The sequence below is a fragment of the Enoplosus armatus genome, chromosome 5, assembly GCF_043641665.1.
Source record: "Enoplosus armatus isolate fEnoArm2 chromosome 5, fEnoArm2.hap1, whole genome shotgun sequence".
Classification (NCBI taxonomy): Eukaryota; Metazoa; Chordata; class Actinopteri; order Centrarchiformes; family Enoplosidae; genus Enoplosus; species Enoplosus armatus.
Genome location: NC_092184.1, coordinates 11,286,996 through 11,313,791, shown reverse-complemented (window position 1 = coordinate 11,313,791; position 26,796 = coordinate 11,286,996). Strand labels below are relative to the sequence as shown.

The window sequence follows — 26,796 nt, the reverse complement described above, 5'->3', positions numbered from 1 at the left end:
TGTTTTAATTGGGCTGCCGCTCTTTCTCAGCACTTATGGTGATGTGCAGCCAACTGCTGTTTGTAAAGATGTACGGCGTGCAGTGTGTTTTACCGTGACAGTAGAGAACAGTAGAGTGAGATTACAGTCACGCAGTAAGCTGATGATTTGTCTAATAAGTGTTTTATTGTCTCCTCTTTTTGTCTTCCTCATTTTGCTTATTGTCATAGTAAATGGTGAGTTAGGTTTGTCAGTGATTTAAGGTACTTCAATACAAACACACCATATGTTATTTGTATTATTCATAAGCCACCAGCATTGATTAAGAGAGGAAAATAAAGGGGCCATTTTAGATGTGAATTCATTGATGGTTGGATTCACTGTTTTGCCCCACAATTATTCCAGCAGATTGCTTTCATTTACTTCACATTTCCTCACTGTTGCACCTGATGAAATAGCTGTTTATCATTTCGCTTGTTACGCTTCAACACTTTTTCGCTATGTGGGCCATCACATCTCATTGTCATGCTTAACATTTCCTTCTCAGCATCATGAAATCCATAGAGCATGCTTTCCAAAGAGCTTTTTGTCTCGTGGAGTTGGGCTTTTCAGTGTCATTGTGATTTAACTTGTCGTAGCATGTTGCCTAGTACAGTTCGAAGTATTTGTTTGTTATCCAGAGGTTTCATTTTATCTGTCATGATGTAAAATGATTCTGTATTCAGGAGGATGTTTTACTGTATTCAGCAGAGAGGGAGAAACGACCAACATGATTATGATGACACTTATCGTGATATATGTGATTTTATTTCCTCAGAACTGTAAATAACATGATGTTGACAATGATGTTGATCCGAGTCAAAAATGTCGTCAAATCTGCTTTTAGTGTTTTGCCTGTTATATACTATAATACTATTTACTATAATTTTCTAAAAATGTGTAATCATTTGAAATATAACTCCATCAATTAAACATGAGAACTGAACTGCGATGCCTCAATATGACGATGTGCTCACTACATGATGGTATTGAGAGGCAATTAATGATAACAATTAACAATAACTCAGCCCTAGTTCTTATTAATATGATATATAGTTTTGGTCAGTTAGTGAATCTGTAGTGCATCCATTCTTATAATACAGAAATTAAGTATGTTAAAGCAAACATGCCTGTAGATTTATAAACGTCCACTGAATGAAAGAAACGAATGGAACTGAATTTATGCAAATCACATTTGTCTATTTTGGCGTAACAATAAAAAAAAAACCACTTCATCTAAGACTGCAATACAAGTACTGTTAACATTCGGAGCAAAACATCTGACTTGCAAAACCTCTCAACAGAACACAGGCCACCTGAAGGCACAGATTTTTTTTGCAGGCCTCACATGGGGTGCAGGAAGAGCTGCAACATATTGGTTCTATTAAACTCCTCACTACTTATTGAGAAACACAGCAAGTGTTGTTCAATGACTTGATGACTGGGGTACTTACTATTGTTTGTTGATGTAGACAGACAGAACATTGCCAGAGTAAATTCAGTTTTATTGGGTTTTATATTCTCATTATTGCTTTTAGCCTCACGAATGGACTGTGAGTCGATAATTGCTGTACTAGTTTTACCAAACAGGCCGACATATCTCTGTTGTTGCAGTGTAATTGAATCGCCTCTTCCTGATAAACCAATAACCTTCTTATCTGTAAGCATTTGCGCCATCGTGGTGCCAATAGACTTACTTCTTTTGGGGTTAGAAGCATTGTTGTTCCAGTTTTTAGTACAGAAAATAACACACCATAAAAATCCCCCAAAAATCCACCTTTAAAAGAAAAACCCCTGTTGTCACATAATAGGCTTCTCCAGAAGGCAAATACAAAGAATACCTGTTATTGTATCTGTAGGCTTTCAGCAAAATCAGACATTCAGCTCAGGGGCTGTGGATGTACGGAATATAAACTGGACACTTAATACTTGCATGCAATGTGCAGCATCCCAGCTTTTCCTGGATAAGGATTACTTTCTAAGAATTGCTTTGCCTTTTGTCTGTTGTTGTGTCTCTGTCCTCTACAGGCATCATGGACTCGGCCCGAGCAACACAAGGTATTCTAAATGCATGACTTTTTTCCTACACCCATCCATCTTTCATGTCAGGGGAGTGTAATTCAATTCTGGATGGATGCAGATCAAAATTCTTGATCAAATAAGGGTCAGGGAGAGTATAAACCCTGAGAAAGATGCAGACGTCAAACCGGCCAATGAGAGTCTGTCTGTCTTTGTTTCTATGTTATATTTGTTTGGTTTCCATATAAACTTAACATGCAGTAGCCTTCTTTGGACCTTTACCGTTGCCTGCAAGAACATAAGTCAATACAAGACGTTTGCCTGCTCAAATATGACTTTTATAATTACTTTTTGTCGATCATTTATAGATTTGATGCTAATTGTGTTATATGCTGTTTGTCGACCTGTTGTCTCTCCAAAATTGATTAGAACTTCAACATGTATTTTTGACATTATAAAATAAGTATCTATAGTTCTAATTTGTTGGACCAAAGATGAATGAATATGTATGCAAGAGAAAATGAAAGATGTCTTTGTGCAGCTGCCCAGAGTGTCAGAGCCAGGGACTGTTTCTGAAAGAAAGTGAAAATTGGCAGAAGAAAGAGCTGCCTACATAAGCTTTTCTCCAACTTACTGACTATTGAATATGTGTTTTACATATGTGAGAAAATTGGTGAGAAACACCACGTTGTCATCTCCAGTTTTAGTGCTGAGTGCACTGTACTTGAGGACAGAGCGGGTACAAATTTGTCTTTTTTGGCTTTCAAATGAACGTAAATTTGTGCTCTCACGAAGTATGTCATCGATGATCAGCCCATCTGCGTTTCAGCTGCAAGATCAGATATCAGGGTTGCCATTGTTATTCATATTTTTGCACCATTTGACAGGAAATGCATACGTATTTTTAGACCTTTTTAGGCCTTGCTTTTTTATTTTCAAATTGCAGGGAGCTCTGAACATCAAGCAAATTGGTCTTTTCCTTTGACTCCTTTCTGTAATAGCTTTTGAGAATCGGTATTTTTTACTTTCACCGTTTCATCACTAAATATTGACATGTGACATGCTTTCATTAATAACACCTGCAATAACGCTTAGAATGAAAAACCTTGTCACACACTACTAACTACAGGAGGTGAGGAAGAACTTTCCCCAACAGGCACATCTGACACTAATTACTAGGTTTGTGTAAAACTGTGATTCACACATTTTGTGCATCAGCAGTAATAAGCTGTTGAAGTGGTAGCATTGGGAATATTTTGTGTAGGATTGCTATTAAAATGCATTATTTTTATTTTTATTATTTTTAATTTGGATCAGCTGCACAAAAATGAGCCAACCACAAAAAGCCCAAACAGTATAATAGTAATAATAATAATAATAATAAAAAAATGTATCCTAGATAACCAAGCTTCTCAGATAATCAAGAGCGGGTGCCACTTTTCTCTAAAACCAGAACACACACAGCTTAAAAACAGTTATGCTACTTTATTGTATGAACCATATTTCAGTTAACTGTTTCATCTCAGCAGCATATCTGCAGCACATATGTGGTTTCAGGTTGTGAGTGCACATTAATGGATCCAGCAATAATAATTTTCGCTTTCTGACACGATGATATGGTCTTAAAGTCTACCTGCACTCTGAATTGATCAGTGGGTCTCTGCAAGATATCTCATTATAAACGAGCATGAGGCAGTATGAGCATGCAGAGCATGTTTGTTGCAGAAGCGTAGGCAGTGCTGGGTGTTGATTTGAGAAGGTACGGAAGGGAAGGTACATTCAGGGGATGGTGCATTTGTATGCTGGACCAGTTAAGATTTGGTGAGACATGAGTTTAACATGTCCTCAGTGTATTCTCAATTTTATGCTCTGATGTTCCAGCAGTGTTTCTCTCTTTTGCTGCTAAAGCTGAAGAAGCTGTCGGAGAGCTCTGCTGTCAGTTTGGTTTGATTTATTAGAGGAGCTTCTGTCTGAAAGTCTTTATTTTCTTCCCTCATCTGTTTTATAGCACAGAGAGTAAAGTAAAGTGGTTTTGTATCTATTCCTTAAAGGCAGTTAAGTCAACAAATAATGATCAAGGATGTTTCCAATGGACAACCACTCTGGTACATTATGTATTCATACTGAAAATCCATTGTTATAAAACATTAATAAGTCACAATATTAAATTGCAGTGAGCACATCATTTTCCTCTGTATATAGTCATTATGGGCTTCATATAGGGAATGAGTGGCTGTAGCCCCTGAGAAACTCTCCATATGTTGTTCAGGCTTCGGCTACATTTTGATGCTGCATTCTCCAAAAAGCAGGAGCACAAAATGAAAAAGGACTTGATACTGAAGCATACTGACTAACGTGGTTGTACATAGTGTAGCATGTTGCACAGATGCAGGAGTCAGAAGCAGTACCACAGGGGTCGAGGGAGAATGCTCTCTGCACAGGGGTCAGAATAAAAGGGTAGTGTGTTATGTAAGTGTCTCCCTGGTCCTGCTACCCGCTATGCATAATGAATGCCCCAGACATGCTTTGTCTATTGAATTTGAATACAAACTAACGAGGGTTTCTCTTACATGGCTGCCCAGACTGGGCCTTAATTCAATATGTGTAAACGCATCTATGCCATTGTTTGGCCTGCAGCTTGGATCAAAGCCATGAAAGCGACCAATAGAGAGGCTTAGATGTTCAGTTCTGCAGCACCTTGTCAAAGGAACAATTCACAAAAACACCAAAGCTCACTGTATTAAAGAGTACAATATAAAAACACTTGCATGTCCCAAATCCATTAAATACACTACACAATTTGAGCTGGTTTGAATCTGAGATCTACTGACGCCATTAGCCGCCTTAATAAACTGTTAAATTGAGGTTCAGCCAAATCTTTAGTGACGGAAAATTAAGGGTTTAGAATCTACATAATACATGTTTTAATTAATAATATCCTGGTGGGGAAAATGTTTCATTAAAAGGAGAAATTTGGTCAGTCTGAAACTGTACACCCACAGTTTAGTGTCACATGACAACAGCAACCACAGCAAGACACAGGTTGTTGAACCTGAAGGTCAGGAACCTACTTATGGTCGGATGTTGTAACTCTGCATATCAAGTTAATGAAACCAGGTATCTCTAGAGCAGGAAGGTCATTTACACATCTCATTAGCCAGCTGTCTGTTGTTATTTCCCTGGTTTGTGACTTGGCATGTGTCCTTCATCACTGAAACTGGGGCATGTGGGTTCAGAAAGCTTTGCAACCTACCAGACCAAAAAACACCACAAGGGATTAACTTAAAATGTTATTCTACTAAAAAAATACGATTGTGTGCGGTAACGCTAAGCCCTAAGTGTCTTCAATATAAAAGTGCATGTAAGGTAATGCTGTGCTGTCTATCGTCGTGCATCAGTGTATTTCACGAGTTGGTAAGCCCTCGTGTGAAAAGCTCTAGATGGTTTCTAGTGCCTCCTGTCATCAATTATTGATGAGCTCCCCCGTGTTGTCAACTGTGTCCTTATGTTTCCACGTATACAGAGCAGAGTGTGCCTTTTTCATTAATGTAATGTCTGTTCTGCTCATTAAAAGCAGGCATTTTTTTCAGGTCACACTGATATCTTTCTGCAGAAATGTACTCTATAGATGTAAATGTACAGTATGGCTCTGGAAAATAACTGATATGAATGCTTTGTTTTTTTCCTAAAACCGAGCTATTTTCTGCTCCCATTTAGAGTCTGGATGGAAATGTAGTGGTGAGGAGTGATGCTCGCGTGTCCTCCCTCACTCTGAAGTATGTCAAATATACAGATGCCGGTCAATACCTCTGCACAGCACGCAGTGCCATTGGAGAGGATGATCAGCCGGCATATCTGGAGGTCCGCTGTAAGTATTTCCTTCTCTCTTAATATAAGTGTTTAGTCGTACAACAGCATTGTTAGTCATCAACCATTTTGAACTGAACAAAATAAGCATTTCCTGATCATATAAAGCTCTTAAATTCACTTTTATGTACACAGCACTATTTCTAAGCACCACAAAATCTAAAGTGTTTTGGCAGAAAGTCTGTACTAAAGGTATTTTTTCCATTAGATGCCCCTAAGATCCACGGTGCAGTGGCAGTGTACACCTGGGAGGGAAATTCTGTCAATATCAGCTGTGAGGTCAAGGCTCATCCCAGTGATGTATCTATTGTGTGGCTGAGAGACGGACTGCAGCTCCCCAACTCAAACACCACCAACATTAAGATCTTCAGAACTCCATCATCCAGCTACCTTCAGGTGTGCACACACACACACACACACACACACACACACACACACACACACAAAGTCAAACCACAATTTACAGTCCATAAAATAAGTGTACACATATATGCATAGTCTTTCCAGGTACACACACACACACACACACACACACACACACACCTCTTATGTCATCAAGATTTCATGAGCATAGACTTGAAGTGAAGGGTTTTCTTTCAGCTCCATTGTGGGAAAAAAAAGATCTGATGAATAATTCAGCAGCAGGAAAGCTCACAGCAACAAATAAAAATAGGCTACTCTAATGGACAAACAAAAAGGTCACCTTCTGAGTGTTTGACACACAAGTTTGTTCATCTGTTTTGGTACACTGCCCTTCATATATTTACTTCCTGTTTTTTTTTCTCTGCTTCCTCCAGATAACCCCCGAATCTGAAAATGACTTTGGGAGCTATAACTGCACTGCCTCAAATGAGATGGGCACAGAGTCCAAGGAGTTCCTCCTCATTCAGGCCGGTCAGTTGTGATTCGTAGCGCTTTGTTGTTTTGAATTTATATGTTCAAAATTTGAAGGATTATAGATGATAGAGCGACGTCTCATGCATTTTCTATAAATGCTTAGAACATTGATTTGTGATTATTTGTGATAACAAATAAATAATCAGTAGTTGAGGTAAATGTCACTGGAGCACACAAATTAAATTGTGAGTAATGCGCAAGGCTTTTCCTGGCTCCAGGAATAGATTTTTCACCCATATTCAAAACACATTAGACCAAAACACCTACCACAATGTGAGATTACACAGAGCAGTGTTTATTTAGATGGATGATACATTTAGATGAAATGGCAACGTAACCAACACCAGATAATTTAATGTTCATTTCCCTCTGGTTGTTTACAAAACACAGCTGCTCTGAGGATTTCACTTAGTACTGTGCACACCCAAGGTTTTAGCATGCGTCTATTATGAATTAAAAGACAATTTAATCAAAGTTACAACACTTCATTGTAACATCGACTCACCACCAGCTGATACCATAGACCATATACTCACCAGCACATTAGACAAATGGAGGAGAGAGATAATGCCACTCGTAAGCCACAATCTGAAGTAAATGAATTGAAAACACCACATTCTTCCTTCAGAGCAGAACATGGGTAACCACTGTAATCATAGTGCGCCTTTTCATTTCGCAGATCAAAGAGATTCAGTACAGAACTGTGCTCACACCAGCCACCAGGACCCACCAATCTCAATGGTTTAAATTAATTGTGTACTCTACAGGTCGACGTTCTCTCCACAAATCCAACATTTAGGGACGCATAGTAATGACAAAAGTCTTGATTTCAACTTGATTTTGCATCTCCTTCAGGGCCAGCTGTTTCAGGATATTTACATTATATTGAAACATTAGGTTGTGCTTAGCTGACTGCTAAAATCTTTTTCCAGCTTTTATCAAAATCTCTCAAAGCTTTAGCTTTTTTTAACTTACAGCAGCTAAGCAGCTCATTATTTTCTGTGGTTATCTTGTGCAATTATTATCATTTCAGGCTGACTTTGGACCGGCTTGTACTTGAAGCATTTCGTCATAGCAGCATCTGAATATTTTTCCTGCATTTTTCTTTTCTGAAATGTTGTCAAGAATATGCAGCTTTCAGTGCCCGAGAAACAGCATTAATGTCACAAATCATAGATTTCTTACAAAGCGTAAGATGTTTTTTAGACGCATTTTGGATCTATTAGAAGCTGTGAGCTCAGTCTGTTATTGTAATGGAACAATGGAGTCTGACAGCGTTGGCGTGCTGCAATCTTACAGTTATTGTTGTAATCGCACCGCATTTCCTCCCTTTACCAGAGGTGCCATCATCTCCATCCATCAGCGAGGTGAGACCCTTCTCCACCACAGCACAGATCCAGTTTGAGGAGCCTGAATCCACTGGAGGCGTTCCAGTCCTGAAATACAGAGCGGCATGGAGGGCTCAGGGCAGGGGCAGTTGGCATGACATGGTCCAAGATGGTAAGAACACAAATCAAAACAAAAATGATGGTGCTGTTTTGGGGGATTTCAAGCTAATTGTAATTAAAAGCCAACAAAATTTGTTGTGTAAGGTTTCGTTTTATACATGTGAATGTTTTTCTTTCATGCAAGGCATAACATTGGAACCCATTAGACATTTTTATTATATTTTATTATCATCATATGTTTGTGATATGGAAATACATGTGAATATTGTAAAAATATCCATAATAATGTCAGCCATTTGTTTTGCTATGGAAAGAGTACTACATTTTCTTTGTTGAGGTCTTGTTGAGGACACTGAATGAGATTAAACTTTTGTTATATAGTGTTACACAAGAGATACAAAACTCCGAATGAAAATCATGAAACAAGTTTAAGCAATAAATTAAAAATAGTTATATTATTTTGAGATGAAAAGTAAGGACGTCAAAAGTAATCTAAACATTTAGGTTGATGCTGCAAGAGGATGGCTTTGAAACAGCTGTCAGGTATTTCTGCTTCTGTGTATCTCCGGGTTTAAACCTTTTAGACCATCTCTAAATAGATTTATCTGTTGTTTAAACATTGTTGGAATGAAATGAGAATTGAGCTAATCAGTGTTTTCCCGTGATGGAATTAATTATGCATGTATGGTTTGAACAGGGGCTGTGTTTGGTTTACCGCTAATCAGAATTATCAAGGTGTTCTCAACGGGGATTGCTCTGCCTCTGATATATTGTAACAGGCTCCGTCAGTGAGGTGACTATCACAGGCCTGAAGCCAGAGACCAGCTACGAAGTGAAGCTGTCAGCCATCAACGGCAAGGGTGAAGGTGAAAGCAGCCCCGCTGAGTTCTTCAAGACGGAGCCTGTCCGTAAGTGGCACATGTTGCACACTTTACTGAACACTTTAGAGCTTTTATCAGACCTTTTTGACCTGTGTCTCCACAAACACATTCCCTCTAATGTGTCTTCTCTTCAATGTTTTGGAGTAGGAAGTGCTTATCCATGTCATCACAGATCTATAAAACCCATTGAAGACAAGAGTTTGTCTGCTGCTGGACACCAAAAGTCAGCAGGGAGACTGTTTGGACTGTGTCACAAAAGCTTCCAACAGTGTCTTTTCAGTCTACGTCTGTCCTCTTCCAAGTCTTTTTGTTTGTCCAGGAGTAAAACTGACAACAGGAACTAACTCACTGACATCCTTGTTTGTCGACGTCCAAGATGGTGTGAAACCAGTTGGACTTAATGACAAAAATGTTCCTGCATTCTTAGATTTTAAGGTCCCTCCATTTGTTTGTTTAGTTTTTCCATTGAGGGACCTTGAAATCTACAAATTCAGGAAACATTTTAGTCATTAAGTCCAACTGGTTTAACACCATGTTGCTATTTTACGCATTAAATTGCACTCTGATTTTATCACTTAGGTCACACTTGGATCCAGCCGCGCAATCATTTAAAATCCACAGTTTCACAGTACTTTATTAGGCTCATTCTGTGCTTGTAAACCATGAATTAGAATATGAAACAGAGAGTTATAACTTGGTTCTTTGAATCTTGAACCCATTATTTAGTTTTTAGCCCCCTCTGTTGGTTGGGGATGCATGTTTTTTTTGTTTTTTTTGAAGGAGAACCTGCTCCTCCCTGTTGGCTTCACATTGAATGTTGACTCATAATTGATCCCATTTTCATTTTTGGACATGATTCATGTTGTTTGCATGCTGATCATCTCCTCATACCTTAATTTTAATCATCTTTTTTTTTTTTATCCATTTGCTCATCTGTCTGTTTTATCCATCAGGCTACACTTACAAAAGTAAGTGCTTCATCTCTTTTTGTTCACTTTAATTTTCACCTTCCATGTATTAGGTGGTTTGAAATGTTGTTCATCTGTATTAAATTGGAAAATGACAGACAAACATAGATTTTCTGTTATTAATTTAATCCCACTCAAGTCGGCACATTTTATCATTAATATATCTTTCGTTAATATGCACTTCAGTCTCTGTGTTGTTATTGACATCTGCTGTCTTAACTGGTCAGAGGGATCTATAACATAACATAACATAATTTATTGGCTTCAATTTTTTATGGTTGATGGTTCAATAATTGTTAATTTAGGACTAAGTAGCAGGGCAGATCAGAGAACAGCCTTTCAGTTCCATGTGTGCTGCCTCTGTCTCCTTCTAATCTTAAATGTGGCAATCATTAAATAAAGTGTTTGGTTTCCTCTTGCTTCTCTGGCGCAGTCTGCCAGAAATGAGTCTCGCTAAACTCTTCAGTGAAGTGTTATTACAGAGATTCAGGTAGTCATTTGAGCAGACAACTGATTCTGATTGCCTGATATCTTCTCTTTTATGTCTCTAGACGGCATTTTTCGTTTTTTCACTGAAGACACAGGTTTGTTCTGTAGTGAGGATAATAGCTGTAGCTGTTTCTGTCCCGACAGGATAACCCCATCATCCCTACTGATTAGCTGCATTTGTGATAACTTCAAAGAGTAGAAAAATACATATATTGTTTCTAGAAACTATGACCTTGTGTGGCCTGATCATCGATGCAAACTCCTCTGTGTCTGTTACCTGTAGATTTGATGTCACCCACATCTCTTGGGTTGATAGCGGAGTTAACCAAATATGAATATTAATATCATTTTGATTTGTGGCTTGTGAGTTAATTGGCTTAATGACGCCAAATCTCTGCATTTCAAAAGCTGCACATTTCCCCTCTGGCTCCAGCTATTTGGTGTCATTTGGGAATGTTTTCGTTTGGATTAGGCCCATCAGCATTGATTAAATTAGCTGCCTTGCAAATTCTAAAGTTTTTAAAGTTGAGAGGATAAAGCTGTTAGATGTCTATGTGCTCAGTCGTTGTGTTTATTAATATGAAAAGCCTTGTTGTGAATCCATATGGTTTTTTGTCCTCTCTCTATGTTCTGTTGTCTGCTCTGTCTTTCATGTCCTCCTTCCTCTTTCAACCACTCACATGTGTCATTTCATGTGACTGTGACTGTTATTTGGCTTGCATGGTTCTGATGACCCCCCTCCACCCTGCAGAAGGTAACTTACTGTCACAGGTTTTTTTTAAAAAGAAGATCCCTAACTTTCACAGGAAAACCCCACAGTTAAACAACACATTAATTGCTTCTATGCAGTCATGTAATGCATGTCTACCTAAATCCTATTAATCAGTTGTGTAGACATTTTGCCTCAGCAGGATAAATGAGCTAGAGCCAAAGCTGTCTTCAAGGTAATATATAACAGTCAGGAGTGTTTAATATCAGCATCACTCGGATAGTATTGATAGCCTGCTACCTAAAAGGATGTTACCTCTCCTCCTTATAGGATGTGTTTCTGTAAATCAAGTGCGTAATAAACACAGTTTCATCTAATCACAGGAGAATCATAATCACTGTCTACCCAACACACCTGCAGAAAACTGCAGTTTGCTCTGGTTCTCAATCAAGAGCTTTTAGTATTCGTGCTGAGAGCAAAATCTACCGTGTGCATTTTGTCCTCCATATTGTTTATCATGTTTAACCTTAGACAGAAGTCCATGCATTAAAAGGGTAAATCAACTAACTTGGGCCGATTTAACCACAAGTCTGAGTATGAAGACTAACCACTATGCACCTCTTTTTTGTTGCCTGTCAGTAAGTTCGTCAGTAATACTTATATTGTGTTTATGTTTTCTCAGCCAGGGTTACAAAGTCCTTTACAGTAACATAAAAAAGAATAAAAAAGTTGAATAAATATTTAAATTAAAGACAAGCTGTTAAAGAATAAGAACACATCAGGGTAAGGGGGCATCAAATGCTTTTGAGAATAAATAGGTCATGAAATGAGATTCAACACTCAGTTTGCTGACCTCCAAAGGGAGACTTTTCCATAACCTGGGAGTCAGGACAGCAAGAGCTTGGTCACCACGGGGCTTCAACTTTGAATGGGAAACAACCATGAGGTCTACTGGACCTGTATGGTATCAGCTCACTGGTATATGGTGGAGCCAATTTGTGAAACCACTTAAAAGTAATTGGAAGGATTTTGATTTTAATCTGAAATTTGACAGGAAGCCAGAGTAGTGAAGCCAGCACCTACTGTAGTTGGTAATCAGGCAGCAGAATTTAAAACTAATTATAGACGTTCTACAGCTTCTTGGCTTAAACAAGAATACCATGCAGCACAATAGTTAAGACTTGAGGAGACAAAACAATGGATGATTCCCTAAAGCTGTTAGAAAGAAGCGGTGTACTTTGGCAATGTTTCTTAATTAAAAATGAACAAGATTGAATAACTGAAAGGACCCCTAGGTTTCTGGAAACCAAGTTTTAGTTCGAAGCCTTCAGTGAGTGCTGATGTGAAATTTCAAAAGTCTCATTTGGGGCAAAGACCAAAATGTCAATTTAACTGCGGAAAACTAGAAGACATCCAGGCACTGATCTCATTACGACAAAAGTAGCCACATTTTAAAGTTCCAAGTTTCACAGATACAAAAAGCTGGAAATCATCGTTATTGCAATGATAAAACACAACCAAACTGATGGATAATGTGCCCTAATGGGAGAATAATAGGTCCCAGGACTGACCCTTGAGGAACTCTACAGGTCAGAGGAGCACAATCAGATACTTGCGATGGATACAAAGAACTAGTGATTAGATAAATACATCTGTTGCTGTCTGATACATTTCTATTTGACTTTATTGTTGTATGTTATATGTCAAGTGTTTAATGGAAATCACTCTTATGTGTTTGAGAAAGGGAAAACGTAGTTTAAATTTCACCCGCGGTTATCTCTGCAAGAACCCATTTATTATGCTGTGAAATGCAAATCCAACATAAACATTTCAGTCAATGAGAAATAACCCTTTCCCCTGAAGCCTTGTGTGACACTGGGGGAATGTTACTCAGCAACTTGGACTGAATCAGATAAGCATGTGGCTGTGTGTCATTTAGTAATTAGTCTGACTTGAGACATACCATCCTGAGGCGAGCGATTCAGGAAGGGCAAGTGACTTAAAAGGACGACAACAAAGAGGCCAGTTTATTTTCTAATCAAGGTTTTGGTTTTCATTTGCCCCACAATTTTAAAAAGGTGCTGGTGGACTGAAAGAATCTTATCCCAGTGAAATAACCCTCTAGTCCTCTGTATCTTTTAAATGAGCCTTTAAATAACCTCTATCTTGCTCTTGTGTGCCCGTAGGGACTCCCAATCCTCCTAAACTCGAAGGGGCACTTCAACCCACAGGCAACTCCCTCAAAGTCAGCTGGATAAAGCAGGATGACGGCGGCTCGCGCATTTTACATTATCTCGTAGGCTATAAACCAGTGAGTATGAGGATTAGGGCTGAAATTATTAGTCTGTGTCAACTAAGGCAACTATTTTGATAATCAAGCGATCATTTGAGTTATTTTTTAAGCATAATGCCAAATATTCTCTGGTTCTTGCCTCTTGAATATGAATATTTGCTGGTTTTCTTAGTCTTTTGTGATAGAAAAACTGAATATTTTGGGGTTGTCCCATTTTGGAAATTGTTGTTTTTTGCTATTTTTCTGACATTTTATATAGGTTAAACGATAAATCAGTTTATCGAGAACTTAATTGGCAGATTAATCATCAGTGAATATAATGAATGTTAGTTGTAGCCCTAATGACGAATCTCATGAATCTTCATTAGTTAAAATGCAAAAATTGTACCCAAATTCTGTCTTGTTTTCATGTTAATGCATGTAGAGCTGAAACTTTCAATCAAAAATGGCAGACAGTTTGCTGGCTCAAGCTTCTCAAATGTTAAAATTATTTGCTTTTACTTGTTTTACGTCATAGTAGGGTGAACTCATTGGGTTGAGACAGTTGGTTTAGATGGATTCACAATGAAAATAATTGTTAGTTGCAGCCCTAAATGCATGTACTGTCTCTCTGTGTGTCCGTAGCAACAGACATCGCAGTGGAAACCAGAGATCCGGATGCCCAGCGACAGCGAGTACCTGGTTCTCAGGGGGTTGGACTGGGACACCGAGTACAATGTCTACGTGGTGGCAGAGAACCAGAAGGGCAAGTCCCAGCCAGCAACCATGTCCTTCAGGACGTCCACAGAGCCAGATGCCATCCCAGGTACCGTCCCTCAGGTTGCTCACACTAAACTGGAACTAAACAGCCAGAAAACTGAGGAGCCAAACTCAAAGCTCAAAACCAGAGCGTCACATTCTATTTTTAACTCTCCAACTCTGAAAGGTGAATGACAACTAACTAAATCTACAGAAAAAATAGATTTCCTGGACGGCGGTGACCCAGGAATGATTTTCCGGCTGAATTTTCTCACTTTAAAGTTTTGACAGCCCTAGCTCAATGAGCTTGAGTTTGCGCTCGCAGAACTGGGACAGGCTCCTTCCTCAGAGGATGAAATGATTTCCTCTGAATGACTGTAGTTTTTCTTAAGCTTTGTTTACAGTTAAAATAGCAGCTAGAGTGGATAGTTTGTCCCTGTGCGGAAGCAGCCTGCAAATTGACCCTTGATAACAACTGATTAACTTGTACCTTGAGGTCTTAACTGCAGCTGAAGGTATTTTACCAACCGTAGAAAAACCACACAGCTTGTCACATTCCCTTTAGGTGCTAGACACTGCAGAGTGCTTTGCTGAAACGTCCTAACAGACCATTATGTCTTCCTCTCACTTCTGTTCTAATTCATTTTCCAATCTAAAGCATTTCCCACTCACCCACCACTGAGTCACCATCTAGCCAACACGGTCTAGTTTCCCCCCTTTGTGCTGTGCTTTTGCTTTGATGTGTTGTATTTTTTTTCCTCCCTCAATACAAGAAATCAGTTTCTTTTTCTTTCACTTTTGGTTTTTTAGACCTGACACATTTTCACTTTCTCTCTTCCTCTGTTTTCCCCACCCTTCTCTTTTTTTCCTCTTTGTTTCCCTTCATTTCCCCCCCTCCTCTTCCTTTATTCTCTTTCTCTCTTTATGCCCTCTCTCAATGTTCCTGCTCTCTTGCCTGGTCCTGGACATTGATGTGGTGGACCACGTGAACATTTTCGTCCCGACCTGTGTGCATTTTGGTGTGGTCGGGGATTGTGCTGTTCCCCCCTCTCAGCCACTCAGGGCTGTTCATCTGTGACATGCACTTTGGTATCACTCATCCTGTCCCTCATCACTGTACTCCTGCTCTCATAGTTTTCGTGGGGGGATTCACACCATAACTGTAGAGGAGAGCTCGCCTTTCTCTGGCCTGGCTGTCTCTCTGGACGCTTTCACTCCTTAAAAACAGACTTTGTCCATGACAGACGTGTCTCTGTTATGGGTGAGAAAAGGGTGCTGTGTAGCTTCAGAACAGACCAGACAGACGTGTTGAACCAAAGGCAGTGGAAATCCTCCGCCTCCCACAGATTCACTCTGCTCAGCATTAGCAGCAAGCTAGTCAACAGTACTAGACAACAGACAGGGGTGCCAGTTTACAGTAATGAACAATAGTGGAATTGAAATGAGGTTATATTAAAAAGAATAGAACTCTTAGAACAGAATGAAGGCTGAGTGTTGGGCCTGTCCGTTTACATAAACTCTGTATTATATTCTTTAATCACTCACAAAATGATGCATATGTACTGTAAAGGTTCGTAACATTAACGTTTACATTATTGAAAACAGAAACGCCTAACTGAAAAATGTTTATAATAATAATATTGGTGCAGTTTGACAAGCTGTATACAGAATTATCATAAGAACTGTTATTTTTGTGCTGATTACTAAGACAAATGTTCAGATACTTCTCATGCATGTAATGTGTATCAAATATCATTCAGAAATACCTGTTTTTATACATTTATATTGGAGGGTGCTTTACTCAGCTGCATTGTATTCTCTAGCAGATCTTGATGACTTGTTACTTATTGGTATCTAAAGAGTTACATTTATCTAGAAACAGAGGATATTTGCAGTCTTCAGCTATAATTAAAATGGACTTTACACAAACTGTGAAGATACATCATAGCTTTTTGTGATATTTGGAAAAGCCTCACGTTCATTATGTTCACAAACTTTCTGGGTAGCTAGCAACGCAGTGTAAGCTTTGGTTTGCTCTTCTTTCTAATACCAAATAAATGGGTTGAATATAAATATATATTTTTTATGTCTTTTTAAAGGACAGCCGTTGCATATCAATTTCTCAACACACCTCATATTTAAAGTTATATAAATAATTGAATAGCAGTCTACACAAACACATCACACTGCATCTAAATTCATGCTGAGACAACTAGAACGTATCACTGCTCGTAGCAGGTGAGTTGTTTCTGTTTTATGGAACTATTTGTGGTTACAGTAGCATAGCAGCACTTTTTTCCAGTTGTTCATGGCTGTTTCTATAAAACTGTGTCAAGCTACAGTTGTTCAGCGCTCTCCCTCTCTTCTCTCTTGTCTGGCAGATTTGGGTGATGAGGCGGCGCTCTCCAAGGGTATCATGCTCTGGGCAGGGATCCTTGTTGTAGCATTTGTACTCCTGCTGCTCGCTGTGGATGTCACCTGTTACTTTGTCAACAAATGTGGCCTCATCATGTGCCTCTGCGGCAAATCAGGCACAGGCACCAAAGGACACAACTTGGAGGAGGGCAAGGCAGCCTTCATGTGAGTATCTGTGACAACAACTACATGCAGTTCAACAATCTTTCAAACAGTGACCCTTGGCCAGATTAAAATGAAGGTCCAGTTATACTGTAGGACCCAATATTCCTTTTTTAAACTTGTTGAAGTTGCTCTAATCAATATTTCTATATTGACAATGGATCATTTTCGGACCAAACCGTTTTAGGGACTCCCTGAGAGGAGCTGCTCACTGGGGAGCTCCCCCGAGAACTACATACCATCAAGGGCTTTTTTTTTCTGTTTGCATTCACACTGCCAAGAGGAATGCTGAAGTGACGTAAGCCGGCCGGCGGTTGGTGTGGCAACGTCACACACAAGGTTTTTATATTCCGCTGCGGTTCATTTGTCCGTGTTTTGGTACATTTTTTAAGTTACGAGCCGTTACTCAGGTTTTTAAAGATGGCGGTTGCCGGTGCTGCATTGGCTTGTGTTTGACAAATCAACGTACACTTAAGTAACTCAAGGTTCCTCTTGTGCTGGGAGAAGTAGGAGCTAAAAAAAGTCCCTCAAAATGGCGTTCTAAGGACTACGATCGTTCTCAGTTCTTGCACAATACAAATAAAACAATAAAAGGGGGCAGGATCCTCTAACTGTTCTTAGAACTATGAAAAGGTTCCTTCGATCCAAAAACGACTTATGTGTAATGTGAAAAGTAGCATTTGCTGTGACAAACACTGAGAATTATCACTTGACTCTGTAGTTCCCTTCAGCTCTTAAATTTCCTCCAGGCATTATTTTTTTTAGTTGTTCTAATTGATCTTTTTGTTGTTTACATTTTGCCTAAGTCTTCTTTGTCTACTGGCCTTTCGAGGACTGACACTGAGGAAGAATTTTATGTTTAGGCTGATAAAGCAAGAGATAACTGGGGATGGGAAAAAAAAACAGTTGGTCCTCTTGAGCAAAATGAATATGTGTTGTTACAGCAGTGCATTATGGTCCGCTCAGTCTCCACAGGAACAGGAAAAATACACAAATCAATAAGTTAAGTTATCCTTTATTGATCCCCGTAGGGAAATTCATTCTCTGAATATAACCCTTCCTAAATGTGAAGATCTCCTTCAGTGAAAATATGAAGGATGCTGGGTTTAAGTGAAGCATTGAACAAAGACTCTCATGTGCACAATAACACAGTTGAAATCAATTTGAGTGGGAAGATGCATTGTGTATTGATTGGTGCTACATTTCACACTACCAGTTTCACTAAAATACAGCCACATGTACGAGTTAGCCGACTGGAATATTCAGACTGAAGTAGAGTTGAAAAGATAACCCATTTGTAGTCTGACGTTCACTGTCTACTGCTCCTGTATCACCTTTTCTTGCTGCTCATTGTGGCAGACATGATAACTGTATTTTACCAAGATATTTGTCTCTCTGTCCTACAGGAAAGACGAGTCCAAAGAGCCAATAGTGGAAGTCAGAACAGAGGACGAGTGCACAGCCAATCATAACGCAGCCGGGCCGACAGAACCCAATGAAACCACGCCTCTCACAGAGCCAGAGTGAGTAGAAATTGACAAACAGCACACGGCCTTTTTGCCGCTCAAGTCCTTTTAGCTGTTGTACATTGCACTCCACTTCAAAGAATAATTATCTTATTCAACAGGACAAAATTTGACCCTTGAAATTACTGAAAAGTTCAGGTCATTCTTGAGTGGAGTCCACTGAACTGTGTTGCTTTTCCGTTTTTACTCCCTTTCAGAGGGATTACTGCACTTTGTGTTTCTTCTCCAGCTTTTGGAGATTTTCTGTCTCATTATATGAAGGTTGAAGCAATACCAGTTAAAGACACAGAAAGGCTCTTGTTCTCTTGAGTGTGGTCAAGTCATATGAAGCCATTTGACAACCTCAGCAAGCCATCGCTCATATCAGCAGCCTGGAAAAATTAGATTACACAGTATGAGATTGTCACTGGTACTGTTTAACCCTTATAGGTGGTTCTGCGTGGTGCTGTAGTTTTCTGCAGGAAGACTGGTGCTTTTTCTTTTTTTTAGCACATTAGTTTTCCGAGTCGGTGTACTCCATGTTGGTGTGTGTATGGGATGTATCCTTTAATGTTCACTCACAGCATGACGCCTCTTTTTCTTTGTTTCTTTTTCTCACTAGGCTTAATATTTGCTGTTTTTTATTTGCTTTGTCTATGTTTGTGTGAATTTCTAAAGCCAACTAATCCCTCTGCATGCTCTCGTCCGGGCCACCCTTCCTCTGTCACAGTCACCCTGGTGTCTAGTCTGTGTGTCTCTGTTCTCTCCCTGCTCTCTCAGGCTGGCGGCTTTCACTGCTGCTCTGGCACTGGACACCCTCTCCTCCGTAGCCACCAACTCTGACACAGGCACTGCAACAATTGACCCCGCTCAGGACAGCCCCTCTAGCGAGACCACTACCCTCACTTGTAGCCTGTCTACCCCTGCCAACGACCCCTCAGACCCCTCACCTACCCCTGTCCCGGCCCCGGCCCCGACTCCAGAGTCGAACACCGCCCCGCCGACTCCCCTCTTCTCCACCTCTGCTGTCGAAGCTAAAATGGCCCCATTAGTAGAACAAAGAGGAAGTAACACCCCGGAAGAACAGGAGAAAATAACCACTCCTCCTTGTACCCCTGAATGGACCAAAGCTCAAAAATCTGGGACCCCGATACCACCGAAGCGTAGACACTCTCCTAAGCTTGCTGCTCTGAACGCTAAAAGTAGCCCCCCTGTATCTCCACTGGCTGCGTCTTCCCCATCATCCTCTCCCGCTCTTGACACCAAGAAACCTGCTCCGAGGCCGCCGGTCGCCAAGCTTCCCATACAGCCACACACTGTAGCCTTAGACACAGAGACACCAGCGCAAACTGCCTCCACTCTAGCAACCACTGCCCGTCCGAAGCCAGACCCCGATTCTAAAACTGCCCCAGATCCTAGTGGGCGTAGCCTTACTGCCTTTGACACTAATAATAAACCTGCTGACCAAATTGTTGATAACAACATTCCCACTGCCAAAGATGCTGCAACCAGCGCTCCTTCAGTGATCCACGGTGCTCTTAAAGTCCTGGATGCTGAAGAATCTGCTCCTCTAGTTGCAGACGTGCTCTCTCCTTTTCCTGTTACTCCTATCTCTTCTACTCTTGCCCCCGCTGGTCTTGATGCACCAGTCTCAAATGATCTCCTCACATCGCCGCCAGACACGTATGACTTTCTAACCTCTAACATGGGGCCCAAACGTGCGAATTTAGAGTTAGAGCTGACAAATGGGACAGAAAGACCCCCCCTGCCACCCTCAGACCTTATTAGCTTAGAGAGCCCGCCCTCTGCCCCCTCTCTGCCCAATGGAGACGGAGCAGACCTCCCCCCCTCAGGCCCAGTTCTGGAGGCATCAGAGACTCTGGCCAAGACTGCTCCTCCTGTCAACGATGAGTACGGCTCCCTCTAGAGGTTTATCTGTGTGTGTGTGAGTGTGTGTGTATGCAACTTGTATGCCCATTCATTCACCACCGCATCTTGCCATTGACCACACAATATGAAATATTGTAATGGTAAACTGTGGTAATGACATTGGGATAATTATTAGTAAGATGTTGTGGATTGTGATAAACGAGTGATTTGATGGTTCTGTTTCTTTAATGCTTGTGTGTAACAGTTCTCCATCGTGGGGTCTCCACTTTCTGCAACATTCACCACAAGAATAGTTGAGCCCCTTTCAGACATGCACCTGGTTACATAAAGCCGAGAAACGTTTCTGTGAAACGTCCAACATGACACAAGTCTGAATTAAACGCTGCCAGGATGCTTCATCAGAAGTGTTTGACGGTTTGTTGAACAGCTTCGGACCCCTCCCCCCATCTGTCTGACAAACTAATCAAAACTGACAATCCCACATTCACACCCACTTTGTGCACTGATTGGCCTGGTGTGCAGAGGTGAGATAGCAAGCAGGGGTTTGAACGTCTCTCTCTAAAGCTCTCTTTCATCTGTTGCACAACTATTTCTGTCACTTTGTGTTTACTAACGTGTGCGTCACTATAAATACCTTCCAGACTGTGCGAATGGGAACGCCGTTATCCTGATATTTATACGGATTATCAGATGTGAACACTCCTGCCTTCTAACTTGGTCCAGCGACACGTCGGGCAAACCAGTTCTTTCAGAGCATAACCCGGCGCTAACACATTTAACTGCAGCTGCACAGTTAAATACACAGAGAGAAATTAAATGCACGTAGCAAATGTTTCACTTAATTATCATCCCTTGTGTACAAAGAAAATAATTCTCCTCAGTCCATAAAAATTTATTTTTCTCCCTGCGTGACTAAATAGTAAAAAAAAAACCTCTTTGAAGAACAATCAGACCTCCCTCCCTATATTTGTGACTCTTTCATGCCCGGCTGCATGGATGAAATGAAACACTTACAGAGTCTGAACAAATCGTAATTAAAACGAGAGTGCCAACTTGACATTGGAAAATAGACGAGAGAATTCTGTATTCAATTATGAAATTGAGAACATTTATTGGGGGGCGAGCATCCCTCTTGCTCTGGACAGTCATTAATTAAGGCATCAACAGGAAAATACGCTTTTAAAATCAATCACAGCAGCCTGTGGAGCCATCATTACTTTCAACTCAGCGGTGCCACTACTCCCTCTCGTGCAGCAGATGGCAATATCGCACAAGCATTGTGGCAGCCCTGTCATGTCTGAATAAAACCATAACACCTGAATCACAAAACACTTCAACAGACAGACGGATGTTACGTGTTTCATGTCTGAAAGGGGCTTTATTTTGACGACAAGATGTTTCGTCTCGGGCAGTAACTGTTCGCCTCTGAATGTTGCCTTAATCCTCACCAACTCTGCAGCTCTGCCAAAGAGAACAGAGGCTAGACGGTGTTTTCCTGCTCTGAACTGCAGAAGAGAGGAGAGGAGCTGCAGGCAGGATCTAGATACTGTGCTTCACTGCTTTAAGTCGAACGTGGATATCACATAGCACAAGCCCAGGGCTCATTTACTGTGCCATCTTAGTCTCTTTGAAGTGACTGATTAATAGATCATATTTGCCAAACACAGGAAGGCTAGTCGATACAGGACGGATTATATGGGTATGTCATTATGTTTTGTTTAATTTTATCTGACTGTTGTCAAGGTGGTGAAGAAATATGTAAAAAGACCTCTAGATGCATACAGTGTCTTCTTACATATTGGGTGAAGACGTCATTGAGAATAAATGGTTAAAACTGTGTTCAACCAAAGTGTCTGTTTGCTCAGAGTTTTTTTGTGTTCTTGCCAGAGACGACCAGATTGTCTAATTTTGTGCTCTCTCCTTTTCCCGTTGCAGGAAGATTTTTTCTGATGAGAAAGGGAAACTGGAGGAGGCAGAATTATCAAACGCCCTGACGGAGATCGCTGCAGAACACAACAGTGTCATACAGACAAATACCACTGAGAGCAAAGCATGATGGGCCGGGGAAACCCCAGCCCGATCCAAAACATTTTTGCAGCAGCAGCGGCTACGAGCGAGAAAACACTGCAGGAGTTTTGATTTCCAGTGCCCTTAACTACATATTTAAAACAACACACACACACGTGTCGATTGGTTAGAGCGCACTTTGACTGTGCTTTAATTTCTGGTTTCATTCATGAAATGTTTACTACACCCAAGGAGTTTATCATTAGGTCATAAGAGATTTATTTTATTTTTTTATTGTTATTTTATTTAACCAGTCAATTTAAGAACAATCTCTTATTATAATGATCGCTTGGTAAATATATGAAGTTAGACTTTCTATCGTGCTTATAGTTTGAATTGCAATTGCGCACAAATATTGGATTATTATGAGAAATGTTTTAAAAAAAAACGGACTATATATAGAAATTATTTTTCTTATTTTCATGTTCAACTGTTCAAATGTGAAACTGTTGCTTTTTTTGTTTGGACTTTATTTTGTGGGCTAGTCTCATTAAATAGCTTGTTCTGCATGTCTGACCTGCAAGTGGTTGTAAAGTTTTTGTTTTTTTGTTTACAAGGTTTTTGGTTTCATTTTGTCTGTTACAGGGATGTGTCATCTCTCACAGATACGCTGGCATTGATTAAACATAGGCTCGAGTTCAATGTTTGGATTATAACCATATTTGTTATGGTTATAAAAATACAGGATTAACCCACAGCCAGCTGCAGGGGGAAAAGAGAGAATCACATGTCGACAGTGTGAGCGATCAGATCAGAATTGGCCCATTTTGTGATCAAATGTATTCAGTCTGCCACTGCCTTACCACAATATTCATTAATAAAATGTATTTGATTATTAAAAAAAAAGGCAACTCATTGAGCACAAACATTCACAGAAAGACAAAAAAATGCCAGCAGAACTGCAGATTCTCAGCCGAGGGGTTGAAGAACCGCAAATCAAGCGAATGTTTTATGATCTTGTGCTAAATATATACGCCACGTATTTGTTTGGGGGGCAACAACTACGATAGCTATTGTTTCTTCCTCACATTAAAGCAGATCAAAGGTCTGGCTTCGTACTTTGAGTTGTGCTTTTGAAGCAAAAAAAATGAAAAAATAAAAAAGCCTTTTTGTACTATTTAAAAACTACAAAGATTTCTTTTCCATTTCCTGCCTGCAAGCTTGTGCACTGTGCCTGTGTGTCAATAGATTTGTCTTGTCATCAGTTTCTATGATAATCTGCATAGCTTCGTCGTGAGAGATTTAGCCTCTTCTTTTGATTTAATATATTGTATTACTAGAAGAAAAGTATGATAAATGGACTAATGTGGTCATTATAACACGTGTAGTGTATAAAACTGTCCGTCTCTGGTCACAGCACTATATATTGCCAGCTATAGTGAAGGAAGGTGTTTTGAGCCTTGGCATGAATTCAGTCAGTACTTCATAACGTATAACTTCAAGGCAGATAGACGTGCCCATGTTTGTTTGGGGGGAAACAGTTCTCATATTGATTTAATGAGTGTTACCTTTGGGGCTTGTTCTGGCATTACTACACATTGTTTTTATTTCTCTCCCCCTCCAGTTGTTATTCAAGTGTTCTGTGATGTGGTCTTTGAATTTCTTTTTTTCTTTTTTCTTTTTCGTCTTTTTGTACAAAAATCACTCACCAAGAGCAACTGGCCTGACAAGTTCAGGAAGCAGGGTGGTCCACCTGAGACAGGAGATGAAACTCTTTTTTTAAAAAAGCATTAGATAATAGATGTAATGTCAAGAGAGCTGAACCTAGATTTGAAGTATGTAAGAACCAAAAAAAAAAAAAAGACTGCTGTTACCAGACCACCTTGCTCCCTCGTCTCTGGACGCTCCTTTTCGTTTTATTGGGTCAAACTCAGAAAATATCTGTTGTGTACAGTCTGAGTGCTAACCCATTTACAAAATAAAAAATGGTTTCCGAATCTAATTTTGTCCTGGCCCATTTTGTCATTAGTTTCAATTACTTTTCCCTTTTTTTCAACACCCTTTTTTTTTATTAAAGAAACTGTCCTGTCTCAGATTCAGAGCATGTAGTGACATGTTTTGGACACTAGATGGCAGTAAACACCCATTATTTGGATTCCCTTTTGTTTTCGCCATGTCATGGACACGCAGGACTATTTACAGAAAGGTTACAGTGCAAACAGGTTATGTTGGGGGCTGGAAATTCCTCGGGCCACTTGTTCAGATAGATGGGGGAGCAAATAAACACGTGTTACATAATACATGTTTGTGCTGGAGTAAAGTTAATACTTCCAGGCTAGGATGTCAAAATACTATGTACCAGTGAGGGCTTGATATTTTCAGCTGTGGCATTCCTCCCCTCGGTACCTCTAATGTGACATGAACCCGCAAACCGGTGCTGTGTCAACAGAGTGTCAACAACCACAGCGGCCAACACTGACCCGGCGTGGCATCCTGTTTCACTCACCGCACCGACCGACTGTCCCCTCTTACCTAATTTTATTTTGCGTGACCTGCTGAATACAAACTGGTTTCTTTATATGTCCGCTGCATTAATCAGTTTCTGCTTCTTGTTTCAGGACAACAAACTGGTCCTACCCTGGTAGCCTGTCAGTTGTTCAGATGCCCTGTAGATGTCTCTGATTGCAGCTTTGATGGAGAGACGAGGAGCAGAGGGCGATCACTCACAGCCGTGACGTCGCCCCGGTGATGATTTGCAGCCAGTCAAGTCAGCAGCACGCGGCCAAGATGATACAGGAAGTTAGGCGACCTGGCCTTCAGAGTAAAAGGGTTAAAAAAAAAATCTGGTAAATGGGGAGAAGTGATGGTATAAGCTTATGGGTGATAAATGTATCAATTCATTTTAATCCAGAGCTACAGCTACCAGTGACTTTATTCTTCAGGTGGTGGAAGAAGTATTTAGGTCCTTCACTCAAGCAAGAAGTAGCAATACCTCCAGCGGTTGTACATTCACTCAAGCACTTTGTTTTATGCTGCTTCATACTTTACTCCACTATGTTTCAGAGCGAAATATTGTACTTTTTATTGCACTACATTTATTTGACAGCTATAGTTACTGGGTACTTTGTACAGATTCAGATTTATGCAAATTAAAACTAATATTCAACAGCAATCAATTAATACATTTTGATGTATTATTATATATCGGTAATATTTATTATCACAGATTAAGTAAAGTAGTTACAATTATCCCCACCTTTACCAGGTACAACATTAGTGATGTTTAAATATTAATGTGTCAATAATTATAATCCAATATGTATTTTTTTTAAATGGGCCACTCTGCATAATGAGTACTTTTACTTTTGGTACCCAAGTATACTTTGATGTAAATACTTCTACTTAAGTAATTCTGAATTCAGAATTTTTACTTTTAACAGAGTGTTTCCACTTTTACTTAAATAAAAGACCTGAATACTTCTTCCGCCGCTGAATACCACAATATAAAAATACACCATCACAACAATTACATGACAGGACAATCTAAAAGTCCTGTATTCAAATGTAAATTAAGTAAAAGTATTATCAGCTACACGCATCAACAATATACAGGAAGTAATTATTGTGCAGACAGAATGGACTCCATGTCATATTATGTTACTGATTCAGTAACACGTCAAGATATAAGATATATTTACATCATGTTCTGTAGTTTAATTTATATGCTAGAAATGGTATTTGATAAGCTCATCATATGTTTTGTATGTAAAATATTCATCTGCAAGGCAACTAGTAACTATAGCTTGTATATAAATGTAGTGGATGGAAGCTGTAAAATACTATAATATGGGTGTAAAGAACCTCAAAATTGAGTAAATGTACTTAGTTACATTTCACCACTACAATCTGCAGTTTAAAAACGTACCCATGGTGGATATTTTACAGCTGATTCCAGTATTTTTTGTTTCAATACAAATAGATTTTGCTGTCAACATTAAAGAAAGGAAAAAAATAAAATCTTTCATCTTTCATCTTACCCACAAGGATTTGATACTTGGCAGTGTGGAAACTGCTTGGATATAGCATTTAGACCTTCATGTTAAGAAAAACAATTACAGAAAAATTGTTATTCACAGTTAACAAATATTTGAAAAATGTTGGAGACTTAAGGGGGAGGGGTGCATCGGGTGGACTGAGATTCTTGACCTCAGTCGACCACATGGTCAGCTTCTTAAGGCACTAGGTCACCAGGATGCCACAGCCTTAGTATCTCTAAAATCTCATCTACAGGCCTGTTTCCATCTGGCAATCATCTGTTGAAATGTCTAAAATTAAAATAATTGCCGTGGGAGAATACAGGTTCACTTGTAACATCTCAATATCCTTCAGTCAGACACAAGTTTGAGTTATTCTTCTCTTGCTGCCCTCCCCCCACTTGCTCAGCATTGCTTGCACACCAAAGAGACACTCCCACATTTTTGGTTGACCTA

At 39.8% G+C, this 26,796-nt stretch overlaps 1 protein-coding gene across 1 annotated transcript in view; it reads left to right on the top strand.

Annotated features, from left to right (window-relative positions):
- LOC139285432 (neural cell adhesion molecule 1-like) overlaps nt 1-22,355 on the top strand; it is a 51,323-nt gene extending 28,968 nt beyond the window's left edge. The window contains exons 10-24 of the mRNA XM_070905997.1: nt 2,047-2,076; nt 5,755-5,905; nt 6,113-6,300; nt 6,702-6,798; nt 8,140-8,301; nt 9,029-9,157; nt 10,084-10,098; nt 10,650-10,682; nt 11,339-11,341; nt 13,483-13,607; nt 14,214-14,394; nt 16,709-16,907; nt 18,311-18,427; nt 19,190-20,320; nt 22,235-22,355. Of these exons, the coding sequence (XP_070762098.1) occupies nt 2,047-2,076; nt 5,755-5,905; nt 6,113-6,300; nt 6,702-6,798; nt 8,140-8,301; nt 9,029-9,157; nt 10,084-10,098; nt 10,650-10,682; nt 11,339-11,341; nt 13,483-13,607; nt 14,214-14,394; nt 16,709-16,907; nt 18,311-18,427; nt 19,190-20,320; nt 22,235-22,355 (2,682 nt within the window). The remainder of the gene's footprint in view (nt 1-2,046; nt 2,077-5,754; nt 5,906-6,112; nt 6,301-6,701; nt 6,799-8,139; nt 8,302-9,028; nt 9,158-10,083; nt 10,099-10,649; nt 10,683-11,338; nt 11,342-13,482; nt 13,608-14,213; nt 14,395-16,708; nt 16,908-18,310; nt 18,428-19,189; nt 20,321-22,234) is intronic.
- The last annotated feature ends 4,441 nt before the right edge of the window (nt 22,356-26,796 follow it).